The sequence below is a fragment of the Heterocephalus glaber genome, unplaced genomic scaffold (assembly GCF_053883595.1).
Source record: "Heterocephalus glaber isolate CG9 unplaced genomic scaffold, H.glaber_assembly_v1.0 deba00000676, whole genome shotgun sequence".
Classification (NCBI taxonomy): Eukaryota; Metazoa; Chordata; class Mammalia; order Rodentia; family Bathyergidae; genus Heterocephalus; species Heterocephalus glaber.
The window spans coordinates 23,104,110-23,123,064 of record NW_028258156.1 but is presented as its reverse complement, the minus strand read 5'-3'; the positions used below and the strand labels follow the sequence as shown (position 1 = coordinate 23,123,064).

At 46.8% G+C, this 18,955-nt stretch overlaps 1 protein-coding gene across 3 annotated transcripts in view; it reads left to right on the top strand.

The window, feature by feature from the left end:
- The first annotated feature begins 1,962 nt into the window (after nucleotides 1-1,962).
- Nucleotides 1,963-18,955, top strand: part of Cdhr3 (cadherin related family member 3) — a 76,095-nt gene continuing 59,102 nt past the window's right edge. For all 3 annotated transcript variants that reach the window (XR_002392986.2, XM_021253925.2, XM_004839680.3), the window contains exons 1-2: nucleotides 1,963-2,130; nucleotides 13,861-14,060. Coding sequence is in view for 2 of the 3 variants with exons in the window: in XM_021253925.2 (XP_021109584.1) it covers nucleotides 2,085-2,130; nucleotides 13,861-14,060 (246 nt within the window). In the remaining variant the exon portion in view is untranslated. The remainder of the gene's footprint in view (nucleotides 2,131-13,860; nucleotides 14,061-18,955) is intronic.

Here is an 18,955-nt window from a genome sequence, read left to right as displayed (position 1 = left end):
ACTTGGCAACTGTTGTGTATTCCTCTTGATTCAGCTCGTGCACAGTGGTGACTCCCTACTGAGTTCCAGCCCTTGCACTGTCCTGGGGGTGCCCACCAGGAAAACATGGTGCTGTTGGGGGATATGCTGTGTGCAGTCCCTGCCACCTCATTATCTCCTGCACTGCTTGCAGTACTACCACATGCAGGCCTTATTTTCCCTGATTTATAGAGGAGGATGGAACCAAGAGTCTGAGAGGTTGCGTCATTTGCCTAAGGGCACACAGCAAACCTGTGTGGTTTTACCATCTACCTACTTCAGACGGAAGCATAGACTCTGGTTCCAAATCTTACTGACCTACCTGCTTTGTACAGCAGAAGTCAACTTTCCCTACAGGAAAGGCTCTTTGTTATTGTAAGCAGGAAAGTGGGCGATCAAGGTTGTACTTTGGGAAACTGCCTGGCGGTTCCATAGGATGCTTCGGAGGCTGTGGAGAGAGGCCAGGTCAGGCGCAAAGACCTCAAGCCGGGGTGGTAGTGGCAAAACCAGGGAAAGGAGCAGTAGGAGGCACCTTGGAGGCTGGAAGGGGCCGAGCGTTTGGACTTCGGTTGTGGCTGCAGAGGATGAGGGCAAATTCGATGCCCTCCTTTGGATCAGGCAGCTCTGACCAGGAGCTCCACCCATGCCAAGTCACCCATTCTCTGGGCCTCAGTTTCCCGTGCCTAGGAGGGGTTATAGGAGCTTACTTAGCAGCCTCACCAGTGGATGGAAGCACAAATGGTTTTACTCTTCCTCTTTCACTGTTATCTCTTAAATATCTCCCTTTCAGGTCACTTGTTATTCTTAGTCCAGCACTGTTTAAAGCTTCCACCCCTAACCCCACTGAAACCCCCTCTCCTGCCACTCCCTGGCCCCCAGGCTGGCACAGTGGGGAGGGGGACCCTGAGGGTGTGGCATGGGGTATAGCCCAGTTCCCAGCTGCCTCCTCTTTCTTTACCCTGGATTGGAAGGAGGAAGAGGATAAAAGGCAGGGGCAGCGACTTAGCAGCTCTGTTGTTGTGTCTCTGTCACTTGTGCGGCTGCCCTGACTCTCACTGACTGACCGGCAGGCGCCGTGCGCAGCTGCTTTGGGGCAGGAGCACCTGTGGGGTCTGCCCCCTGCTCACGACCCTCATGGGAAGCTCCGGCTCAGCAGCCCCACAGTCCAGTCCTGCCACCAGACTTGGGCCGCGGGGTATCCTGTTCCCATCTCCCCAACATGAGGAAGGGAGAGATTGTTCTCCACTGTGCCCACCACAGCTCCACATGAGGGGACAAGCAGCTTTCCTGCCATCACCCCTGGTCTGAGAAGAGGCTGGAGCCCAGCCAGTGTCGGCGTCGGCTCACTTGTCACCCCGTGTCCTGGCCCAGGACTGCATGGGCATAGCGGCATCATAAAGGACCATAACGGCCCTGTGGGACAGGCCACGCCACTCTCCAGCCGGCAGAAGCCTCACAGTCTTCATCCACATACTGCTTGGGGGCCTGGAGGGGCCCTGCTGACAGATGGGGTCAAAGGGCAGTACCCACCACCACTTTCCGCCTCCAGGGGCCATCTGGTCCCAACTCTTAGGTCCTCTCTTAGGACAAGCTCCAGTTAGTTCCCAAGTTTGATGGTACTTATCAATTCAATTCAACCCCACATGTGGTAATGATGAGTCTAGTTACAGGACTACTATGACCACAAGGGACAATGCATGGGTACGTTTAGCTTTTCACAGTCTTCTCAGTGTCTCTCCTCTTTCTCTGCTCTTGTGGCTTCTCTTCAGGAGCTCTCTGTGGAGACACACAGTGGATGAGGACCTCTAAGATGGATGGTGGGTTGACCAGGACTGGTGGGCCGGTCTCTTGGGTATCATGTGGTCGCAGAAGCAGGTGATCAAAGAACAAATAGTCTGGTGCTGTTTAGAGTCTCCCATAGTTACTACTGAAGCCTCTGTTTCCTTCTCATGTGACAACAAAGCCAGGAAGGGAACACAGCAGTGCCTGGAATAAACTCTGAGTCTGAGCTGGATTCAAGCCCTGGGGAAATGGGCTGAAGCCCACACAGGCTTGAGCCACCAACTATGCAGGAAGTAGTCATCCTGCTGCTGCTCCTGGAGGCCATGTCAGGTAGGAGCTCCTCTTGGCTTTGCAACCTGACTTGGCCTAACTCCTTTGCAGGTTTCCATCATATGATAAAATCCTCAAAGAGGAGGTTGCCTCTGGAGGCCTCTTTCCACTGCAGATTTACCTGCGAGGATGGATGAATTAGAGCACCTCCAGAGAGGCCTGGGGGCTGGGCTGGGGGTGTCCTGGACAGGAGAGATGCTGAGAGTGCCACCAGGGAGTCTGCGCTAGCACGTCACCCTTGCTCTTGTGTTACTGGCCTGTGCTGGAAGTCCTGGGACCGGAGGTTGGGGGAATGATTTCCATGGCAGAACTGTGTGTGGAGTCTTTGTGGAGATGATGTTTCCTCTCTGGGGACTTGTGGGGACAACTGGAGGTGGGCTGGGGGATCGTCTTCAAATGGAGCAAAGAACATGTCTTCTAATAGCAGGGCCCAAGAAGCAATGCAGGGCTTCTTTCTCTCCCTCTTTCTCATTCAAGAGCTTGAAGAATCTTGGGTGATCTTTTAAATGCTGTCAGCTTGGCTTATTGAAACTGAGCCTTTTAAATTAAATTTTATTTTTTGACTAGGTAGTATGTGCATAATGTATGGAATTCAATCATGTTAATTTGCAGATTAATTTAGGGATAATTTACATCTTTGATGGGTTGTGTAGGAAAATACTTAGAGGAGTGTCTGGAACATAGTAAATGTTAGTGGTTATTATTTATAATGTTGAGTCTTCCTACTTAAAGAACAGCATGCTAGATACAGTACTTGTTCAAGTCTTTATGTATTTTCCTCAGGAGTATTTTAAGGTTTCCTTCATATAGATATTGCACATTCTGATCATGGTGATTTCTAGTTCTTTCTTTTCTTTTTTTATATTTGTAAGTGGAATCTTTTCTTCCCTTATACCTTTAACTTACTTTTGTATGACATATGGAAGTCTGTTAATGAATTATTTTAATTTATGATGTTTTTCTTGTTGATTCTCATGCTTTTTCCAGATTTGAAAAGAATGAATATTTATATTCTTCCTTTCTCTCATCTAAATGCCAGATCTGTGTCTCCAGATCATCTAAATAATGATAGGAGTGTTCATTCCTGTCTGATTCCCCGGTAAGCATGATGCTACCTTTGGGGGTGAGATAGAAATGTTTCATATGTTAAGGAGAAAGCTTTTATTATTTTATTTAGAGTGTTCTAAATCAAATGGATTTTTAAGTCAAATGCTTTTCAAGATTGGTGGGCATGACAATTTGGCTTTCCTCTTTCATTTCCTAAGAAGAAAAATCAACAACTGGCTTTCCTATATCAAGCCCTTCCTCATCTTAGGCTTTTAGACTCTGCAGAGGCAGGAGGACCTGGGAATGGCAAGCAGGCCTTGCCCCGTCCAGACTCTTACTTAAAGTAAACATTTGCATTTTCCCCAGAAATATAGGCTTGAAGGGCCATGATCATTTGGGTTAGAAGGTGACATTTATTGCCACTGGGGGGAAAGTAAGAGGAGGAAGATCTCAGTGTCTCGGACTTGAACACTGTCATCTGGAACTTTATTACCAGTTGTGTGAAAGGGACGGATTACAAAGATTTGCAACAGATACTTGAAATTTCTTCTAAATAAGTGCGTTGGAATCCCTCCTTCCCCAAAAGACCACACGCTTGACCCTGCTTTTGTTTCCACGGGTCAATCCTAGTTTTTAGAAGAGCTACTGTGACGCAGTTTCTTTTTCCTCTTTTGTGGGTCTGAGAACCTGATTGTGACCCTCTGCCACCCAGGTTGGCGAGGGTGCCGAGCGGAAGGCAGACACACACGCCAGTGCCTACTTTCTGCATGTTGGAAGTGGACATCGCCATTAACTGTCTCAAACAGAGCCACACACTCAGCCTTCTTTTCATCAGTGCCTGTGCTTCCTTCAAGGCCCCTCTCAAGCCCCCTTCCTGGGGAGCCCTCCTGGCTTGCTCTTGGTGAGCCCTCCTGCAGCTCCTGTGAGCTTATTTTGCCTGCACTGGTATCATGGGGAAGCTGGGTCCTAACAGCCTGAGGAACTGGTGGCACTCCTTAGTTCTTTGTGTCTTCGAAGAAAGATGTCAGATAAGATGCATAGGTCATCGCAGGTCATCGTATGGAGTAAAGGTGGGGTTACTGCCGTGATAGATTTTCAGAGCAACCGAGAACATACCTTCAAGCTGAAGGCCAGCAAGCGCCAAGGTGGCTGTTGTGCCTAATAAGGCTCAGGCTGTATTTATATTATTACATGGGTCTTCAAAAAATATCATTTCCTTCCTCCAAGATCATTATTATCTTGTAAGGAAAATGGGCTCTTTCAACCAACTTCAGGGGGAAGAAGGTTCCTGTTTACTCCCTAGGTAGACTGCTGATAGCTAACTTTCTGCCTAACAGAGGTACTAGGTGCCAAGGGCTTGCTCAACAGAGGCAGCATGGGTTATCATTCTGTAAATCTCTTATATGTCTGTCCTTCTCTTCAACAAGGAAGTCAATCTTGTAACAGCAGGCTTTCTATCTCTTGTTGCTCTGTGGGCTGAATGCCACAAACATAGAGGGCATCCATAAGTATTTGTTGTTTTGGTTGACTATCATCTCATTAGAGTCTGGGAAGTGTATTTTTTCCCTTCTGCATTTACTGATTACACCCTCACCAAATGCACAGCTTTAGATTTTCTGCCTACTTCAGTTGACATTTAAATTAGTTTCTGTCTCTTTTATCTGCCATTAAGATGAGGGAAATGAAAGTGTCTCTTTAGGAAGCTAGTGCACCATTCTGGTAATGGCTCACAAAGGCCTCCAAAGAAAGTAACTAAAGAGAACCCTCAACTGACCTGTGGAAGAGAATGGAGAAAAAACTGTCTTCAGGCTCTGTCAGCACACACACAAAAAATACATAATTCCCAGCAGATGAACGACCTAGCATCCTAGCACAGGCCCCTCAGTATATTTAAATCCACAGCATACAGAAGCTGTCTGCATTTTAAGAAAGCCTCCAGAAAATTAGCTTTTGTATTATTCCCATGGAAATGACAGATTCCAGGGTGTTTAGTGAGAGAAGGGCTCTGTATTAGTCACTTTCCTGTTGCTGGGACAAAATACCAGACAATCGCAATGTAGAGGAGAGGTTTATTTTGACTCACAGTTTCAGTGGGTTTAGTCCTTGGTTGACCAGCTCAGTGGCAGAAACAGTATGGTGGATGGGCCCAGCAGAGGAAAACTGCTCACATCATGGTAGCCAGGAAGCAGAGAGAGAAGGGAGGATCCAGGGATAATAATATACTTTCCAGGTCACACTCCCAGTAACCTACCCCTGAACATGTGACTTTGGGGGGACATTTTAGATCTAAACCATAACATTCCACCTTTGGCCCCCAAAAGGCTCAAGTCCATCTCATTATGCAAAAGCTGTTAGTCTATCTCTGTGGGTCACCAAAGTCCTAACAGTTTCAGCACTGCTGAAATGTCCAAGTCCAAAGTCTCCTCTGAGACTCAAAGCAAACTCTTAGTTGTGAGGTCCTGTAACAGTCAAAAAGAAGATTAAACACTTCCAACATACAATAGCACAGGGTAAATTCCCCTATTCCAAGAAAAAAAAAATAGAGGACTACATAGAAATGGGACCAAAACAAGACCAAAAGCCTACAAGGCTAAATTAAATCCTATAGCTCTGTACCCAGCATGGTGAGTATATACCCAACACAGAACTAGTGCTCAACAGAGGTAGCATGGTTGCAGTGAATTGCAAGTTCTAAAGGGTTTGAGTGGCCTTCCCTTATGCGACTGCCAGTTTCAGTCCATGTGACCTCTCTCTTGAGCTAGCTCCACTCACTGCTTGTGGCTTTCCTTAGCAGACGTTTCCTGTTCCTGGCTTGTCCAACTTCCTGAAGCCTCCACTGTACCTTTAGCTTTACTCACACAACTTCACATACTGCTCTCTCAGGGGAACACTGTTTGACTTCTGAGGACTTCCTTTAAAATCTGAGTGGAAGTCTCTCTGACCCCATGATGCTTGCAGTTTGCATGTCTGAAAAACCAGCACCATGTGGATGACACTGAGGTCTGCCACCAGCATGAACAATATCCAGGCCCCCTTGGGCCATGGCTGCAGAGACTTTTGAGTACCTGGATGTCTGAGTATGGTAAAATGAATCCCAGAGAACCTATTCCATAGGCAACCCTTCTAGAGCAGGGGGCCAGGGGCTGTCTTCACAAATGAAAGGTTTACACTTTTGTAACCTTCAGCCTATGATTGGTAGGGTTTTGCTGATTTCTGAGATCCCCTCAAGGCATCTTTATTCTTGTTTTATAAAAGTACTTGGTTTCTTTTTAATGCTAATCTTTTCATCAATCATGCTCTCCTTTGTCTCAACTTTGTAGGTGATTCCTGTCTGGTGAAACTGTAAACACTTCATATCATTACACTCTGCTATTTGCTCTTAATTCTCACTGTAGATCCAGCTAAAAGCAGCCAATAGTATCCATGCCAAAGCCTGAACATTGGGCTGCCTTGGAATTTTCTCCACCAGATTAATTAGTCTGCTGCTCTTTTTTTTTTTTTTTTGAGACAGGATCCAGACTTGCTTCAAACTTGTGGTGATCCTTCTGCCTCACCCTCTGAAGTGCTCAGATTATAGATGTGTGCCACTATGGCTGGCTCTAGTCTGCTGCTCTTGTTCTCAGTCTCCCACAGAGTCTCAGGACATGGGAAAAATGTAGACAAATTTTCTACTAGAGTGTAATATACATGGCTTCTAGTCCAACTGCCAACATTATCCTTATTCCCAACTGAAACTTCTTGAGGCTGGCCTTTATTGTCTGTATTCTTACCAGCATTCTGGTGTTCTAAGATCTATCAGTATTTCTCATCAAGCACTGCTCACAATATTGTAGGGATTCTCTAGCTTGGATCTTCAAACCATTTCAAACTCCTGCTGCAAACCAGTTCCAAAAGATTCTGAATCACATGGTCAGGTATAGTCACAGCAATGGCACCACTGCTGGTATCAATTTTCTGTCTTAGTCTATTTTAGTCATTTTCCTGTTGCTAAGATAATATACTTGGTAACTGGAACTTAAAGGTGGAGAGATTTACTTTGGCTCATAGTTTCAGTGGGTTCAATAGGTGGTTGGCTAACTCCATGGCAGAAACAGCATGGTGGAAAGGCCTAATGGAAGAGAGGTGCTTACATCGTGGTGACCAGGAAGAAGAGAGAGAAGGGTGGAGCCTTAGAAAAGAATACTCTTTTCCAGGTCTTGCCCATTTCCTGTTGTGAGATTTTTTAGGGAACATTTTAGATCTAAACCATAACAAGTTCCCTGGAAGATCTACACGAGCACAGAGAGGAACCAAACCCATCCACCTTAGTTTTGTCCACAAAAACCAGTTGAAAGGCAATTCCAGGTCTCTCCAGGAAGTCACCTAAGCCCATAATTTAAGCTTAGTGCTCTGTGGGGTAAGGTCATGAAGTCAGAAAAGGCCCTGGATTCAGTGCCTTATGGCTCTTGAGTGTCACTGCTTCTTGTTATTCTCATCATTTAAAAAAGCAGAAGGATGCTGCCCATTTCCAGGTTTCTTTTGGCTCATGGCATCAGAGGACTCAGTTCATTGTTGACTGGCTCCAAGGCTGAAACATCATGGCAGAAGGGCATAGTGAAAGAAAGCTGCTGACCTTATAGCAGCCAGAAAGCAGAGGGAGGGGGAAAGAGTCATAGAAAAGATGTACCCTTCAAAGTTACACTTCCAGTGACCTACTTCCTCCAAAGGGGCTCTACCTCCCAACAGCCTGTTCCGCTGGGCACTCACCCATGGTTTCACTGGTGAAGTGAGTTGCCCACATGGTCCAGCCATCTCTCCAGGGCCTAGATCTGAACATTGCTGCCATGAGGATGAAGTCTTCAATACCCGGGTCTTTGATGAGACACTTTATAGTTAAACCATAGCATGCTCTTTCTGTCATGTACTTTCCTGTTTTATCAGAGTTGAGCTCAGAAGAGCAATAGACAGCTCTCCTCATTTCTTGCCCCTACTAACTCCTTGTCATCCTTGTTCCCAACTCCATCATTCACTTAAGTCCCTGGGATCTGCTTTTAGCCTCTGTAGAATTGGAAAAGATTGGAAAGAAACTAGCCCTTTTCAGGTTAGCACTAGAGTAATGCTACTAGACAAACATAGCTTTCTTTTGCTAGTTCTAACAGTTTAATATACAGAATCATCAGTAGAGCCCCTCTTTTCTTCTATGTCCTTCCCCTTGCCTGGCATGGACTAGATCCTCCAAAAGAGGGTGGAGAGCATCCACTCAGGAAGGTATACATTGTGGAAATTAAAGAAGTAGGAAAAATTGCACATACTGTAACAGACATTCTGTAATGCTTTTTTTTTTTTTCTGGTATGGGGGATTAAACTTGGGACCTTGTGCTTGGGACCAGGATGGTCTGGTGCCAGTGAGCTACATCCCCGGCCTGCAATGCTTCTTAGTTTGTCAGTTATATACCTTATTTGTTACTTGTGCTTTAGGAGTGAGTTCTAGTAGACCTGGTATTAGCTTGAGTCATTTTGCTACAGTTCCTTCACCACACTGACCCCTGGTCAAAGCATGCAGCATGCTGATTAGTAACATTAGTAGCATGCTCTGTAACCATGGGTCCTTGGAGCTTCTGCATGGTTTGTACCAGCTTGGACACATTATTATTATTATTGGTAACAGTGAGATTGATGATTTGTTCTAGTCTCAGTGAAGACCTCAGAGGGCTCTGCTGTTGAGTCTGGTTACGTAACAAAAAAATTCCAGCAGACTCCGTTTGGGGCTCTGTGGTTCCAAGGTAATTGCTATGATTTCACTGTGCCCCCAAAGGCCAGGACCTAGAAACTTAGTCGCCACTGCTGAAGGGTTGAGAGGTGGGACTTTAAGAGGGGGTCAGTTTATGGGGGCTCTGCCCTCATTAAGAGACCAGTGCCATTGCAGGAGCCGGTTTGTTATCATGAGGATGAACTGGTTTTCCAAGCAAGTTCCTTCTGCCATGATGCAATGCAGCAGGAGGCTCTGACAGATGCAGTCCTTGCATGGCTTCCAAATAAACCTCTACTGTTACAGATTACCCACTTTGACATGCTCTGCTATTGCAAAATGGACTACGAGTATTTGTCCATCCATTGCTGGCTCCTGATCTGAGAAAGTTCATTCTGCTGTGGGCTTTAGGGGAAGGAGGACAACAGGAGCTGGCCAGGTCCTCTCCCCATCTCTTGCTATGAAGCAGCCTTGGGCTGTGATGAATGAGTAGCCTTACTTTAATGTGTTTGCCATACTGTATCTTTTTTCTGTAAAAAAATTGTAGGTCTGCAGGCAGGTTGCCATTCGGGTCCTGTGAATTTTCATTAGCAATAGATCCCTGTTTAACAGCCCCTCTTGGCATAGCCCGTGGTCCTGAGAGACGGCTGACAAGGGAGCCCAGGAAAGGTCCGGGGTCCAGCCACAGTCACATGGCCAAGGAGTGGCAAAACTGCAGCTGAAGCAGGCGCTCTGGTTCTAAACCCCTTGCTCTTTTCCCAGCCCTCTCCTCTCTTTCTCTGCTGTTTGTTGGTCTAGAGAGATCGAAGGAGTATTGATTGAGTGGCGTCTTGGACCAGCACTGCTCTGTGCTACAAGCAGAGCTGTAAGTTTGAGCAGCTACCTCCCAAGGAGAAGATGATGTCACCCCACATCCTGGACCCACATTGCCACTCTTTGGGTCACAGCTTACAGTGGTCATCATCGTCCCCTGTAATGGAAGCTGAGGAGGCTTCATGGTCTCAGCACAGGCTCCTGGGAGGAGGTGCCGAAGTGCATTTCCGGGAAGGCAGTGATTCAAGGGGAAAAGTGAGAGCATTGTGCATCCAGAACTTAGCCACACATGAGATGTTGCAGCAGGTTCAGTGACCAATAAATCTTTTGAGTGTCCTTTTCTTTTTCAAAGTGCAAGCTTTGAGCAATTCTAATTTGACTCTTTTGCTTTCTTTTTTTTTTTTTTTTTCCGGTACCGGGGATCAAACTCGGGACCTTGCGCTTGCAAGGGAGGCGCTGTAACCACTGAGCTAAATCCCTGGCCCCTAATTTGACTCCTAATTAAGATACACTTGTAAGTCAAATTTCACTGAAGCCTATTTTTTGCTGTCTGGCACTCAGATGACAAAAGGAAGCCTCTGGAAAGCCATACTGGGGAGGGAGGCACAGCGTCTTGGGGAGAGCTGTCCCTGGCCCCACCATCCCTCTGCCGCTGCCCAGCTGTGGAAAACTTCTCTGTATAGTGAACGCATTGGGCAGTCTGTGAATTGTATCATATTAATTGCTCTATTTTTAGCATGTGGAACCTGGTCACTTTTTGTTGTTGCTATTGCTATGACTACTTCTACTTTTTTAATAGCAAGGGAAGCAGAGAAACTGGCATGACAACCTTTCCGGTCGTTATCCAGAGTGTCTGCCTTCAAGTTTTTGGAGTCAATTCCATGATCTTGGCACATGACTTTGCCTTGGGAAGAGAGGCTATGGAAAAGTAGAACATAGTCAGCAGAAAGGGCGTTTCCAAGGACAGCCTGGCTTTATCCATATGCAGAGTAGGCAGTTCCCAGTGCACAGTGCTTGAGGGCACTGGGCCTACCCATTACTCCCTCCAAAATGTCTCTCTCACTGCCATTCAAAATACGACCAGTTGAGGAGGATTATGAGAAGCGGTGTACCTGTAAGGAGTCAGAATGGCACTATCCTTGGAGTCAGGCACCTTGGGTGGAAATGCTGGTTCTTCCACGGAATTAAGTCTCTCAGAACCAGGAACATCAAAGTTATGATCAGTGCAACAAAACAAACCAATGAATGCTCTCCCAGAAAAACAAACCAGGGGCTGATGGCAGGCAATATTTGGAAGTACGGCTTCTCCAGCCTCCTCAGCTTCCCAGAAGAGGTACTCTCAGGTTGGTGGCCACAGAAATCTGCCCCTTGGGTTGAGGCTGTGGAAAACCCTGAGGGAACATGGCGAGTGTCTCAAACCCGAGCCCCATCAGGCTCGTATCCCAGTACAATTCTTCATGTTGTTCCAAAACTAGCCTGTCACAGACCACATAATCCAGATTTGGGCCCCAGGTTGAAGGCCCTGCCTATTACCATTCCCAGAGCCGTGTTGCTGCAGTGTTCCCAGGCCACAGAATAACTGTCGTGCACCACATGTGCATGGTCTGTCATCACAGGCACGGGGCAACCAGCTGTCCATGGTGGGGATGTGCTATCTATTATGGCCAAGCCCCACCACAGCCGCTTACCAAGTGTGTGGTCTCCAGTGTGTGACAAGGTGGCAGCAGTACCAATGCCACAGGAGTGTGCTGGGACGGGATGTCACCAGGCAGGGGAGCAGCAGGCATGCTGCCTGGGAAGCAGACCCTTGGAAATGACCTGCTTTCTTGTGTCTGTCTATCTGTCAGGGCTAACACCACCTGAGCCCAGGTCTTCTCTGGGGGAGAGGTAGCCGATTATATTTTTGGTCTTTGACTGGAGGGGCATAAATCACTGGGGAAGGCCACAGGGCAACCCAAGAGTGGGGTGAGAAGGAGGGGGTCTTATGACACAAGCTGTCAACCTTTTGTTTTGCCATGGCTGCCCTCGTCTGCCCTGAGCAGTCGTGGGTTTTGCTGTGGGAAAAGAGAAGCTAAGGAAATTAAGTCTAAAGCATTCGACCAACCAAGGCAATCAGTTACTTTACTCAAAAAACTTTTTTGGAAGCATTTTGGCTCTAAATACTCCAAGTGTACAAGTTCACTTCTGGCTTTTAGTGCAAAAAAATGCTATGCTATTAAAGTCAATTTTAATAGATTAAAAAATTCATCACCTGCCTCACAAGCACAAGGACCCTAGTTCAATCCCTGGTACCAAAAAAAAAAAAAATCCATTCATCTTCACATCACCTGAGTCCTTATACAGTCCTGTCCATAAAACTCAATAATTCTGTGAGCAAAAAATAGAATAAGCATTGTGGATTTTAGTCTGTAAACTGAAAGCTTGTATCAACAGATGTGCTTGTATATCCATTTTCCCCACATTTCCATTTATTCTTCTGTGGCTGCCCCAATTTTTAAAAACCCTCTTACAAAACTCAACATTTTCCTGTGGCGTGTTTCTAGAAAATTTATGCCTTTTGGTAGGACAGATCCTTCTACTCTCCTCCTGTGCCTCCAACTATTCCAGGATTTTTGTCCCCACTTAGTGATGGAGGCCAAGACTGGGAAGCTGACTGTAGTACCTCGGTGTAAATCTTGGTTTTGTTATTGTTTGCTCTGTGTCTTTCACCTCCGTCTCCTTGTCTATAAAATGCTGGTAATAATACCTGTGGGGTGGAGTGTTTTGAGGCACAAATGAAATAAAGGATTTGCATTGCACACTTATGTGGAACTTTGGAAGCATAGTGACTGTGTACATTTCCTAGGGCTGCTGTAACAATCTCCGCAAACTGGGTGTCTTTTTTTTTTTTTGGTACTGGGGATCGAACTTGGGTCCTTGCGGTTGTGCAGCAGGCTGCGAAACCACTGAGCTAAATCTCCAGCACAAACTGGGGGTCTTAAAGCAACATCATTAATTTATTCTCTCACTCAGTTCAGGAGACCAGAAGTCTAAAATCAAGGCGTTGGCAAGACTTATTCCTTCCCGAAGTTCTGGGGGAGATGTGTTGGGATCTGCCTTGGAGCTGCTGGTGGAAACTGTTTTTGCTTGGCTTGTGACACCATCATTCCAGATTCTGCCTCTGCTCTTTCCCGGCCTTCCGGCTACACAGGTCTCTGTGTCCTGCCTTCTCATAGGGACACCGGTCTCCAGACTTAGGGCCCATTTGAATCCTCTCAGTTGACCAATTACCCCTTGGAAGACTGTTTCCTAGCAGGTTGCATTCTGAGGTTCTGGGTGGACATGGATCTTTGGAGGACACTATTCCACCCGCAGCATTGTGAAAGCGGGAGAGAGGGTGGCCTCCCGCTGCTGTCCTCTGTCCTGGCCAAGGCTTGCAGAGTATCGGGGGACCTCAGAATGGTCCCAAGGCTTTTCTGGAAGAAGCATACTTTCTCTTCAATTTTCCTTCTCCGTGTGTAATGCCGTCTAAGGCAATCCATGTGTCCTCTCTGTCTCTCATTTTCCCCGCTGAAGCGGGAGTTAAGCAGTCACCCAAGAAGCACCGATTGGCCCTGTATCTCCACATTACTCCACAACACAGCCTCCTACCATGACAACGAATCATCCTTGGGATTGCTAATGGATGCAGAGATCCCCCATGATTTTGGAGCCCTCCCCTCATCACTCTCAATTCTCAGCTGACCTCATGAATCAACACTGCTGTAGAGAAGGAAAATACACTCTTAGAAACACCCGGGCTGCTGCAGGAGAGAGGATGTCATAACCAGACCAGGGCCTCCAAAGGGGCACAGTGAGAAGGCTTTGCACTTCTCTTTCCCTGGCTCTCCACAAAGGCTGGGAGGAAGGAGAAGGGAAGCAGGGAGATGGAAGAAAAGAGGCAGCTTTGTTTGCTCAGTGATAGGAACAGATTTCATGGTTGTTTGGTGGGGCTGTTTCCCTAGCTCCCAGGAGATCTCACACGTCCGTTTCCAGCACTTGGCAAGAGCATTCGTTCTTGGGGAGCGAGCAGGTCTCCTCGTTGCTATGAATTAAAACCACAGCCCAAGCTGTTATGTTGAGTCTTGTGTTCACGTCATTTTGCATCCCTTTTAAATCCACAGGAGAGGCTCTGCATCTCATCCACTTACCTGCTGCCAGCAACGTGGCAGAGAATTCTCCCCCTGGGACTTTGGTGCACAAGTTTTCTGTGAATTTATCGGTGTCCTTGTCACCTGTGGTCCCAGGATTTCCCCTGATAATCAACTCAAGTCCCCTCATTGAAGCCTTCAGGGTGAACAGGCTGTCAGGCACTAACTTTGAGGTAAGCAGCCCCTTGTGGGAGATATTTACAAAGGGGTGTCCTGCAGATCCGTGCCTGGGGTTCTGGGTCAGTGATCCTGTCCTCCTCTTTCCCCAGTTCAATCTCCCCTCTCATAGGATCCAGAAATCCTGGTTGGGGCATCCCAGCCAGAGCCCCCGGTGCTAGATTCTCCTGTAGACTTTATTTTTTATATTTTGTATTAGTACATGTTTGTAATACATAATGATTACATTTATCATGAGGAGTTGGTACATGCACATAACACATCTTAATTTGCTTTGTCCCCTACCCCTCCCATTCCTCCCTGCTTCTCCCATTTCTTGTTCCCTTTCCCATTTGAAAAAGATCTCCGTATGTCTTACTTTCCTCATCTCTGAGACACAATATCCAACACCTGCAAACTGAAGGAAGAATGGTTTATTTTGGCTCACAGATTTTAGACGTCTCAGTCCATAGTTGGCTGACTCCAAGGCAGGTGGAATGGCAGAGAGGCATGGCAGAGGAAAAACAGCTCATGGCATGGTGGCTGGAAGTAGGGAAGGATCAAGGGGGGAGGAGGGAGATAGACCCTTTCAGGCCACGCCCCCAGTATCCAGCCTCCTCCCACCAGGCTCCAACTCCCAACATCACATTCAGCTATAATCTCATCATGGACTGATCCACTGCTGTATGATCCAGTCCCCTCCCCACAGCTCCACCTATGAGCTCCTGAGGGGCGGGGGCAATTAGATATAAACCATAACACCCTACTTCCTATTGTCTATGTTTTATTTTGCTCTTTATTTATATTTGGGTTTTTCTTTTATGACAAACTATATGACATTATAGTCTAAAATTCAGGCCTCTCTCTACTTAATACAGTCCCTGTGAGCATTATGCTCAGTTTGTTACAGATGGAAGGCCTGTTTCTTATTGCTAATAGCCCAGACCTGATATCAAGTGTTAGGTGTGTTTATGCTAATCAAATTCTTTGGGTGGGAGAGTGTGGGTATTGATCTCCTTAAAAGCCAGGTCCTGATGAACTGTGTCTACTGATTCTGCAATTCTATGAGGCTATAATTGTTTTTAGAAGGAAATCTAGGTTTAGGCTTACTTAATATATAAACATATACCCTTTAATAAAATATACTAAATGTCCATCTCTACTGTGTGAATGTTTCCCCTTGGATAATTTAGTCCCAATAACTCACATTCCAGACCCATGATTTCTATTTTGTCCTCTGTGTCTGTCTTTCCCAAAGCTGTCACTTTCCTGTTGGGGGAACCAACCTACTCGTTGAGTATTTTTCACAGGTAATCTCAGTGGTCTTCCAAAGATGTCTTTAGGGTCCAGGTGTCTGGAACTGCTTATGCTTTGGTGTCCCCACCCCTTCCTTTCTCTTTCCTCAACCTTCCTAGCAACCTCTTTCTAGGCCTCTTCAGCCTGGCCATTGGTCCCTGGGGTCCTGAGGGACCTGACTGCTCCTTTGGGGTATACACTAGATGTTCTTGAACCCAGCTCCTGGTTAGAGTCACTTGGGGAGCTGCTCAGAAGTGTGCAGACCCGGGCCCCTGGCAGAACCTCTGATGAGAGGGCAGTGCCTTCCTGTATGGGTTCTGGTCACTCCTGGGCTGGGCCCTCTGAGAGGCAAGGACTCACAGTCCCTCAGTCTTCACTTCAGCATCCAGTTGACATTCCCAGGCCCCAGATGCTGGGCCTGTGACTCAGAGGCCCTGTCTGCTGACTCCTTTGACCTAGCTTGTCTCAGCAGCTGCTGCTGTCGTTTTCTACTGGCCTTGGCAGTTGCTTGCTCTTACAGAGTGGCACTGTGTACATGCCAGACACTGTGGGAAGAGGCTTACATGTGTCTGCTCTTGTAGTCCTCAAGATATTCTAATGACTGGATTTGTAATAGTACCCCTTTTTGCAGGTCAGGACAGCAAAACACAGAGTTGAAGTAATTTGTCCTCGGTTGCATAGTTGGGGGTGGCTGAGGTGAGACTGGAAATCAGGCATTCAGGATCCAGAACTCTTATTATTTTAAGCAGCTTTATTGAGATATAATTTACACAGCATATTATCTACTCATTTAAATTATAGAATTCAGTGGGGGATTTCAGTAGTCTTAGAGTAGTGCAACTCTCAAACTATCACTGCAATTTATTTCAGATTTTTTTTTTTTTGGTACCAGGGATCGAACTTGGGACCTTGTGCTTTCAAGGCAGGTGGCAGCACCACCGAGCTAAATCCCTGCCCTGATCACTGCAATTTAATAGATTTTCACTACCCCAACATGAAATAATGTTCTCTTAGCAGGCACTCCTTATTCTCCTATCCTTGGAGTCCCTGGTGACCATTAATCTACCTTCTGTTTTTATGGATTTGCCTATTCTGAACTCTTATGGAATCATAAAGTATGAGGTCTTTCATGGCCAGCTTCTTTCTCTTGGTGTAAAGCTCCAAGAAGCAGCCACATTTTAGCAGGTGTCAGTACTTTTCTCCTCTGTAATGGCTAAGTGATAGTCCGTTATATAAGTTTAGGCCATGTTTCGTGTATCCATTCATCACCTGACAGACCTGTGGGCTGTTTTCAATTGAAAGCTCTCAGTCTTGGGTCCTGTGGGCTCCTGCTTTAAATGATGATGATAATTCTGCTCCTTTACATTTGCATGAAAGGTCCAAAGCACATTCACATTCTTGACCTCTTGACTTATAGTGAACATAGATATAACAACATTTAAAATTTTTTAATTCTTACCTTAGGTATATGATAACCTAGAGATAACAGGACACATAACCATAAATGGTGAAATAAGAGCTAAACCCAGGTCTTCTGGTTCCCACACTGGGCCCTTTCTCCTACATTTCCATGCAGATGAATTGGTGTTTTGGTGAATTCCCAACTCCTTCACAGGACCTGTTCTCTCCACTTGTAATCCAAATATACGGTGAATATTAAGTTTTTACATTTTACCACAGCAAAAGACACACTGGCATTAATTACCCTCAAAATACTCATCCTTCACTTCAAAAACACTTATTCCATTGTTCTTTCCACTTTTGGAAGCAGTTCTGGAGTCCTCTTTTGTGAGTGTCTTTATGCAATGTGATCAAAAATATAGTGAAAGCCACCGTCAAGTGCCATACAATGGAAAGGTGGGCTTGTAAAAATATTAGAGTGCCCTCATCCACCTTTTCACTGGGTCTGGTATCATGCAATTCCTGACTCTTTCCAAAGTCAAAATGGACAGTGGAAGGTAAAAGTTTGACAGGACATTGGGGCAACACTAACCCTAACCCTAACCCTAACCCTAACCCTAATCCCAACCCTGACCCCAACCCTAACCCCAACCTTAACCCTAATCCTAACCCTGTTCCTAACCTCTTGAAATGGCAAATTTCTTAGCCCCTCAATGAAACTAGGCTCCAGCATCTGGTATATTTTCCCAGTCCTGTGCCCTCCTGGCACCATGGCTTGCAGCTGCCCAGGACTGGGCATAGGCAAGAGAATGGCCACAGGCTAACAAGTCCTGACGCTTGTTAAGAATCAGTGGCCTCTCCCCACGTCATCAGCCATCCCTTCAAAAAAACCAAAAAAACCACAACAAAAAACCCTACTCACTCACACTTCCCACAAGAGCCCCGCCTGCTGCCCTTGGAACATGGCAATGCCATTGTGGGGCAGAACCTGGCTCTTCCTCAGCAGTCTTGGTCCTCTGGCTTTGAGACTCAGGGAGCTCTGAATCGTGCTGGAGCCAGGCCTCCCCACTTCAGGACACACTGCTGAGACTGCTGGGGAGGGGAGGCGAGAAGGATTAATGAGGAGGAGGATAGAAACACACTTACAGAGCATTCGCCATATGCCAGGAATCACCGTAAATGTTTTGTGGCTTCATTCATTTAATCTTCACAACAATGCTATGGAGCAGCTTGCTGTTTTATTTCCATGGTGCAACTGGGGAAATCAGGGTATAGAGAGGTTGAGAATGTGCTCAAGTTCACAGGCGTGGAAAGTGACAAAGCTGAGATTCTCGCCCAGGAAATCTGACCCCAGGGATCCTTGGTCCCACGCTGTGCTGGCCAAGACGTCACTGAGCTGCAGGAGGCCAATTCTGGAGCAGCACCACGAAGGATAGCTCCGAGAAGCCAGGGAGGGTGACTGCGGCCAAGCCCGGCAGCTTCGAAGGCAGGAGCTCTCCAAGGTCCTGTGAAGGCCAGCGCCTGTCCCTTGCCTCTCCCCGCCTTGGAGCCTGACTCACTCCCCTCTTCTTCCTATTTATTATCCTGAGCACTGTGGACCTAAAACGTTGCTCAGCCCAGCCCAGGATGACTCCAAGCTCAACAGCCCGAAAGCCAAGCTTACTGTCTGAACCCAAATCGAGGCACCCCTTCCCTTCTCTCCAGAGTCTCTTTCTAGGTGAAATGGGTGGGAGGGGTTTGCCAGCCTTGGTGGGCGGGGGTGGAGCTGGTTCCCAAGGAGAAGGGGCTGGTGATAGATAACATCTAGGGAAAGGACCTATCCGAGCTTGGGGTGCAGAAGCGGCTCCGAGATTAGCAGGGAGCCAGGGTAGAAGCGGGTCCAGAGTGAACCATCTCCCCAGGGGCCTGCGCTGGGGACAGGTATTCTGTGAACAATTTTTGGTCCCTAATTATGATGAAAGTCAGCATTTGCAAAGCGCTTGCTCAGTGCCAGACCATAGATTCATGTAGATCAGCTCATTCATTTCTCAAAAACAGCCAATAAAGTAAGTAGGTGTTATTTTTATCACCGTTTTACAAATGGGAAATCGAGGCACAGAACATTTGCGTCACGGGAAGGCTGAGCTTTGAAGTCAGTCGGTCTGGCTCCAGCGTCTGTGCTCCTGAGTAAGCGGCTACCGGGCTGACAGGGGTCTGAGCCCCCTGGGGGCACCAG